General features: G+C 34.1%; 1 protein-coding gene and 1 non-coding gene across 3 annotated transcripts; one reads left to right on the top strand and one right to left on the bottom strand.

Annotated features, from left to right (window-relative positions):
- Positions 1-1,814: 1,814 nt before the first annotated feature.
- TRNAD-GUC (transfer RNA aspartic acid (anticodon GUC)) lies at positions 1,815-1,886 on the top strand. Its single transcript has one exon. It is a non-coding gene; the product is annotated as a tRNA-Asp (tRNA).
- Positions 1,887-3,124: 1,238 nt separating this feature from the next.
- LOC104245230 (serine/threonine-protein kinase STY13) lies at positions 3,125-7,532 on the bottom strand. Of its 2 annotated transcripts, XM_009800811.2 has the most exons (7): positions 6,823-7,473; positions 6,289-6,421; positions 5,988-6,183; positions 4,701-4,825; positions 4,438-4,596; positions 3,535-3,887; positions 3,125-3,424 (listed from the first exon to the last, which is right to left on the bottom strand). In XM_009800811.2, the coding sequence occupies exons 1-6, from the start codon at positions 6,951-6,953 to the stop codon at positions 3,573-3,575; spliced, it is 1,059 nt and encodes a 352-aa protein (XP_009799113.1). In that variant the 5' UTR covers positions 6,954-7,473; the 3' UTR covers positions 3,125-3,424; positions 3,535-3,572. The 2 variants fall into 2 exon arrangements, with proteins under 2 accessions (XP_009799113.1, XP_009799112.1); XM_009800810.2 differs by having other exon boundaries at positions 3,125-3,887; positions 6,823-7,532.
- Positions 7,533-8,027: the final 495 nt, after the last annotated feature.

The following is an 8,027-nucleotide window of genomic DNA, read 5'->3' on the forward strand; positions in this document are numbered from 1 at the left end:
CTTCATAATCTAATTTCATTTACTGTTTTCACTATTTTTTATTATTCTTTTTTTTATATTATTACTAAAGAAAATCAAATTATGTACCAATTAAATGTAGCTAATACAACCAAAAAATATTAACTAACATATAATGTTAGTATAGTATATAGCTATACCAACATGGTATACAATTGTACGCAAAGAGTTAAAAAAAATTAATTCAATTATTAAACTGAAATAATATTACTTGTCAATAAAAATTTCAAAAAATTCTAAAAGAATCCAATTGTAAGAGTATACCATTACACTATATAGCATACTATTTTATTTTATTTTTTGCATTTTCAATTTGCCCCTCACGCTGGGTAAAAACTTAAAGCAAATTAAAAGGGAAAAGGCAAGTGAATTTACGGGTAATAAGTATACTATTATAGTATATTATACTATTACAGCATACTATTATAGTATATTGCATATTGTTACAGTATACTATAACAAATATATTGTATACTATAATAGTATACTACTGCATTATAACTATATACTCCTATAGTATATTGTATATTGTAGCGATATACTATTAGGTAACTGTGTTCTTCTTCGATTATTACAATATATCGTTGCAGTATATTGTAAACTATAATAGTATACTGTTATAGTATAGCTATATACTCCATCATATTGTATACCGTAGTAGTATACTATTGGGTAGTTGTGTTCTTTTTCGATTTTCGGCTGAAAATTTCGATCCTAATCACCTCAAATCAACTCCAAATGCTATCAAATTTCATTATGAACTTACATAAGGTATTAGTGCGGTTTATCGATTATGATAAATAAAAATGGTTTGACTCGACTTATCGATTTAGCGCACTTTATCTACGTGACTAGAGTGCTAAGTTAGAGTTCACATCAAATGAACTCAATGAGAATAAGAAAAAAATATTATATTAATATTATTTAATATAATATAAGAAGAAATAAAATACTACCAGTTGGGCATGGTGACACAGCCACAACTGTCCTGGAGAAGCTAAAAGGAAGCGGGAGTTAGTTTCTCATATGGAATTAGCGGTAAATAGTTTGAGGGGTATGGTTAAGAGTGGTAAATAGTTTGGGTCTGAACATTAAAGGGTAAATAATTTGGAATTAATGGGCATAAAGTGATATTTTCTCAAATAAAAAGGTATTATCACTTTTGGCCCGCTTCGAAAACTATTTATATTTGGAACCCGAAAAATGTATAATTTTTTTTATAATTTTTATACATAACATACAAAATATATATGCATATATACAAAAAATATACTTTTTCGACTATTATTTTGAAAGCGGCTATAGAGTTTCATTTTCCCAAATAAAAAGTAGTCCTCGCCTCCTAGCACGGTGTCATTGGTATTAGACTATTATCATAGGAAGTATTGAATTTTTGTGAATATGTAGTTTATGTTAGAAGCTACTATATGCCCCCTAAAATCTGCTACGTGCCCTTAATTTTATTTTATTTTTATATAATAAAAAAAATCAGATCATGAAAAATACCCTTTTCCTCAGTTAGGCGATCAAACTATAAAATGTGCTTATTCAAGCAGTCTCTTTTGCTTTTCCTCACTTGAATGCTCAAATATGAGTATAACACATAATTTCACTTGACATTTTAAAGGTAGAATTTATGCTTTATTAATTATTATGCCAATGTACCATTTATGAAACGACTCGCTGCTTGCCACTCGATGCAAAATTACATTTTTACCTCTTAATAATGATTTATTTTAGAATTAAGTACAATAAATTAATCATAATAAAACTCCAATGCCACCACTAACAACAAAGTCGTTGTAGTATAGTGGTAAGTATTCCCGCCTGTCACGCGGGTGACCCGGGTTCGATCCCCGGCAACGGCGTTTATTTTAATATTTTTATGTGCCATAGGGCCGACAGCCGACTGTCCTGTATATGCTAATGATTGATTCATTTGTCCTAAAACTTTGTTTTTTATTGAGTGATTTCTGTGGTGGACCAAAAGCATTAACTTTCACTGTCTGGCCAAAAGATCCAAGACCTAATTATTTTGTGTTGATCCATTTACTTGTCTACCAACCTCTACTATCCCTTTCTTTCAAATACTCATCCATTCCTATAACTTATTTTTCTGTTATATTTGCAATAAATTGGATTAATAATTATCGTTAGGAGTGAAGGTAAATTTGGTTTTGTATGTATAAGTTGTATGGGGTAAAATTGGTTGATAACATGTGGTCAATGATGAAATGATACGTGGAACTGAAGGTAAGTAATGGACGAGTCAGGAAACAACTAATGACGAGTACAACATGTGTGACCACTGACCGGTGCTGGATAAGTTCCGAAGGGAACGTAGTAAACGATGGGAGTTCAAGGATTTGCCATCGGATAGCATTCAATGAAGGAATATTCGCTAATATTAAATGAGCGGCCGTTGCAGAGAATATTTACATTCAAGGCCTATAATTATATATTCATCAATGACTCTTTTATTCTCATTTAAGATTAAGATAGGCTTGATCCTAGTAGGGTCAAGCCATAAATAGTAGGGTCAATAGCCATTGTAAAGGGATAAAACATTATGCATGCACAAGCTATACTTTACTATTTTGCTCTCATACTTTATTATTTAGCTCTCAAATTAACACTTTTATCATCGCTTTGTTATTATTTCCACTTCTACTCTCGAAAACGCCGAGTTCGGAACCAGACTTGTTATTTTCCTTAATTTTAGCCGTTAAATGTTAGTTCTAAATTCTAATCTTAGTTCTTTATTACTTTTTGGTCAAATCGATTCGCTTATCTATAAACCACTTTACAAATTCAGTTGCATCGTTTTACGGGTAAACATAAGTTTAACTTTGCATTTTCACCCGTCGGATTACACTGTTTTGACTTGTTTCCAATAGTTTGATGAATCATTTTGAGTTCAACCCGTTGAGTTAAGTCAACAATCAGGTTATAATCCAACCTGTTTAAACTCAAGCAAGTTGATGGTTTACTAAAAATTGAGTTAATTTTGCCACATCTAGTTATCGTTTACATTAGTAGTGCAAACCTTTTATGGTTCTTGAAATATTCATATAACGTCCAAGGGAAATGTAAGAAAGTTCCTAACTTCCTATGGAACAGCTGCATTTAGCAATTCAATAATGCACCAAAATGACAGAGTCAATTTGAGGTTAAACAAAAGATTGGAGTACAGGCCTTTGGATGGACCTTATTTTTTACAACTATAATATACATCACAGCAACCCAACTCCAGCATCCAGAAACTCCTCACATTAAGTCAGAACGCGTTCGGTGTTAAAAGAGAGTCTTGATCATGCATCTTCCTGCAGCAACTTCACATCTGAATTACATGGCTGGCCGGCTGGCTTATAAAAGCTAAATCCAAAGGGTCCCTAATCGCTCGACCCTTTTGTTGTGGCGGGTGAGACAAAGAAAGACCAAAAGCTAAGTTATCTATCGATACATATAGGCTAAACTTTTTGTGAGCTTCCTAAAATATAGCTGAACTTGGAATACCTTCCGGCTAATTAACAGTTTTTTCTTTCCCTTGGGGATCAGTAACATTGGTTAAAACAGAAGAAGAATCCTCTTGGCTGATTCTCCATTGGTGTTTTAGGGGTCTCACCCGAGCCATCGCACTTGGCCATTAACGAGCTGGTACCTGGAGATTCTGGTGGCAAGACGTGATTCTCTGAGGTGAAAATCCTTGGTGGTATAGCTGGTTCTGGTGGTGAAACTGCAGAAAGATAATGTAGAAGCATCTGTATTATCTGAGTGAAGTTGGGACGAGCGTTTGGGTCCTCTTTCCAACAGGAAGTTACAATTACAGCCAAATCCTGCGGAAGATCATCAGCGCTTGGTCTCACGTTCTGCAAAACACAAAAGGTATAAACTGGGTTTAGCAAAACCAAACAACTATTAAACACAGAATCCTCTAGCTGTGCACGGTTCGAAACTCGGTTGATGACGACCCACCCCTTTTACCCTTTTCCATTTAAATACCATGATTTTGTTTGTTGTAGGGATCAAACCTGTGGCGCGCGCCCACACATCATGCGTTATGTTCTTACCACTAGACCAAATCTCTGGGGCACCGGGCCCCAAGTTTCTGGATGGTAATTATCCACGTTTCATGTTCTTCAGTCAAAAAGTTAGGTGCTTTCAGACAAAAGCAACTTTTTTTAAGTCTTCAACTGTGGGACAAACCTTTGTAAATTAAGCACATTCAGCCAAAGTTGTACAAGTGTCCCAGTGGTCCAACTGTGATGTGAATTGTGAACCAACTAAATGCTATCATATGCCACCTCTCTCATCCTCTTTAATTCAGGAAAATTACAAATGATGATCCAACAGAAGAATAGTATTGAGATAACTAGATGACAAGGTAAAATCAATACAGAGAGACGATATGATATTTACCTTAAACGCAGCTGCATAAGCAGCCTGCAAATTAGACATGCCCTCAAATGGTAATTTGTTGTGTATGAGTTCCCACAGGACAATTGCAAAACTGTAGGCATCTACTTTGTGATTATAATGCTTCTTCTCGCCATGTCTTAAAGTGACCGTGCTATAGAGCTGCCACCAAAAATAGAGTGATAAGCCAGTTGTACTGCAGCCACAGGGTAAAAGAGAAAAGGAATGGGAAATATATTAATAAGCAGAATGGTTCAAGAATTAACCTCTGGAGCCATCCAGCGATAAGTTCCAGTTTCAGCAGTCATCATCTCTGTCAACGACTCTTCTCTTGCCAAACCAAAATCCGCAAGTTTGACAGTTTTGTGGTCCGCTGTCAAAAGCAAGTTCTCTGGAAGTAAAAGCAAATAGAACCAAATCAGAAAATCTTAGAAAGAAAAGAAAAAATCCATGGTTATGCTACTAAAGGCATTGTAATTTTTAACAGTTTAGAAATATCGATAAATGTTTGTTAACGCCCTCAATTAGCAACGAAGACATAAAGTTTGAAACCATTGCTGACCCTAGACAAGTCCAGGTCATACTAATAGCCAATGGGCCAAAAGAGAAACTATTATAATTATTTTCAGGTTTTCCAAAGATTGAAAATTAAACAAGCTTATATTTAGAAAATGTTATGCACCCTCATGAGAGATAGAATTGTAGTAAAACGACGTGAACTTCTCATTTAGGATCAGAATGTCTAAGAAATTATTTTCCAGACCTTTGAAGAAGAAAATATGTAAAGGTCAATTTTTTAGACCACTGTACTATTAAGGATGATCGGTAAAGTATCTTCTTTTATAGCACTTGCCGGGAATTTATTCCAGTTAAAGTTTCTTCCTACTGACCTGGGTACTGTAGTGTTGTCAAGAATCTAGCTCTGTAATATTACACCATAGAAGAGCATCTTAAGATTACTATCAATATTTACATTATCCTGTTCTACTCACCCAGAGACAAAAATAGGATCAGAACAACACCAGCAATAAACTCAGTGTAATCTCACATGTGGGATCTGGGGAGGATAGTGTATACGCAAACCTTACCCCTACCTTGTGGAGGTAGAGAGCTAGTTTCTGAGTAGCAACACCAATGGAGACTTGAAAACCTTTTTTTCTTTTTTTTCTTATAAGCAGAATAATTGGCAAAAGAAAGGCCGCAACAAGGGATATTACTGCCTTTTTCTATCCGTAAGAATGTTAATGTTTATTAGTGATCTAGTACCATATAGTACTAACTAGCTTCCATTTTCAAAGAATTACTCACAGAACATAACTAGAGATCAAGACCAGATAAAAGTTAAAAGATCAGTGGTAATTTCGGACCACACCTCTATTCATGTCTCAACTAATCTGTCAAAATAAGCACTTTGAGACCCCGGTGAAAATTTTAAATGAGTGTGTGTACCAAACTCAACAAGCACCAAGTGTCAGTTGGAATAGTCTAAATCTTTAATATATATATATATATATATATATATATATTCCCGAAGAGGGATATGTATAAGTTACCAGGTTTTAGGTCACGATGAATGATTCCATGAGAGTGCAAGCATTCCATTCCACGAGCTATATCAAGTGCAAATCTAATAGCAACAGCCGTATCCAAACACCTCGGTCTCATGCTCACCAAGTATTTTCTTAACGTCCCACCGAGAAGAAGTTCAGTTACAATCACCATGACAGGCTCCTTGCAAGCTCCTATAAACTGTAAACGAGAAAAGAAATCAAAATCCATCACAAATTTAACCCTCTTAATCATTACTCATCAAATAGATCATATTCAAACAAAGTTTCGGAACATAAAAACAACCTTCACTAAGTTCTTGTGCTGAACCCTGGATAACATTGCAACCTCCCTCCCGAAACGAGCTTCCCTCTTAGCGATCTCCTCTGGCGTTTCCCCTTTATGAACAATCTTTATCGCTACATTCTGGTTTTTGTATCTGCGATTAACCCAACCAAAAAAAAAGAGAGATAAGTAACTAAAGGACCACAAAACAACATCATACCAGAAATTTAAGCAATATCAACTTTACTAACTAGCCACACTTTCAAATCACCTTCACTTAAGTATTAAGGACAAATTCTTAATTCTTGTAACAAAACATTATCCTAAAATCAAACTATTGAACTAGCTGAATGAAATCAAACAGTAAATGGCAGCACAGTGCACCAAGCTCTCGCAATGCATTTCTGCACTAAGTTTGTTTTTCTGAGATCAAACAGTAATCCAATAAAAATAGAACCTTGCAGTATTATTACTTAAAATAAACAAACAACTCTTACAGATCAGTAAAAAAACACAATTTTACTAAGTCAAGATTCAATAAAAAGTCAAACTTACTTTCCCTCATACACTTTGGCATGAGCACCTTCTCCAATCTTAGGACCAACAAAAAGAAGCTTTGGATCAATCAACCATTTTGTCTCTAAATTAAACTCTTCTCCAGTATAAAATCCATTAGCAGATCCCATTTCAAAACCCCAAATGCTCAATCAACAACTTAAGAAAATGAACTAACACATCTATTTGACTACCAAAATCATAATACTTAACAATAATTCACTAAGCATTTGAATACTCAAGCATAAAGTACAAAGCTTTGGCCTTTATGACATGAACAATAAAAACTTAGTACTACTTTTATGCTTTTAAACAACAGAAAATGAACCCCACAAAATATCACAACAAGAAGCACCAGAATTTTCAGCTGGTTTACTTAAAATTAAACAAAACTGGTCACAAAAATAGTAGATCAAGAAAATATTTTTTCTGGATAAATAGGCTGAAGGAGTGAAGATGCTGCTAATGAATAGAATAAGGTGAAAGAAACTGAAAGATGGAGACTTTAGTTAGTGGTAAAGACTTTATTTTTAAGTTGCTTTGCTCTCAACGCGTAGTCAGTTTTCTGTATATATAATTTTTTTTATTTTTTTTTTGGTTCTTGATCTGCAAAGAAAAAGATAAAGCCGTGAGGAGGAAGGTGATGTGTGTGTGAAGAAGAAACTGCGGGAGGGTCGATTATTTATTTATTTATTTTGTCCTTTTGAATTATTTTGAGGAGACAAGAAGAAATTATTTAAGGAGAGTAAATGGAGACAAGAAAGGGTAGAATGGGAAAATAGGAAGATGCCGTTGAAAAAGATATTATATTTTTATTTGAGATTTAAAGAAAAAAGTATTCGTACTTGCACATGGAAGATGGAAGAAATAAGTAGAATAGATCCTATTATTCCCTTCCAACATTTGTAAGTTGGTGAGATAGAATATTAGGGGGTCGTTTGATTGAAAAGTTTAGGAAAATTAAACTTTAACGTGTACTCTCGCATAAAATAACATAATGCTTAGTCAATTTATATAAATAAAAATAATTTATATATAAATGATGGGATATTTGTTTGATTGTATAAGAAAAGTTACTGTAGGAGCTGTACATAACCACATTACTTTTTCGATGACTCAAACCTGTAATTGCAAAGTTGAAGGTGAACAAAGCTTATCACTTGAACAATTTTTTCTTGTCGTATAAGTATAATTAATATATGCAT

The sequence above is a fragment of the Nicotiana sylvestris genome, chromosome 2, assembly GCF_000393655.2.
Source record: "Nicotiana sylvestris chromosome 2, ASM39365v2, whole genome shotgun sequence".
Lineage (NCBI taxonomy): Eukaryota > Viridiplantae > Streptophyta > Magnoliopsida > Solanales > Solanaceae > Nicotiana > Nicotiana sylvestris.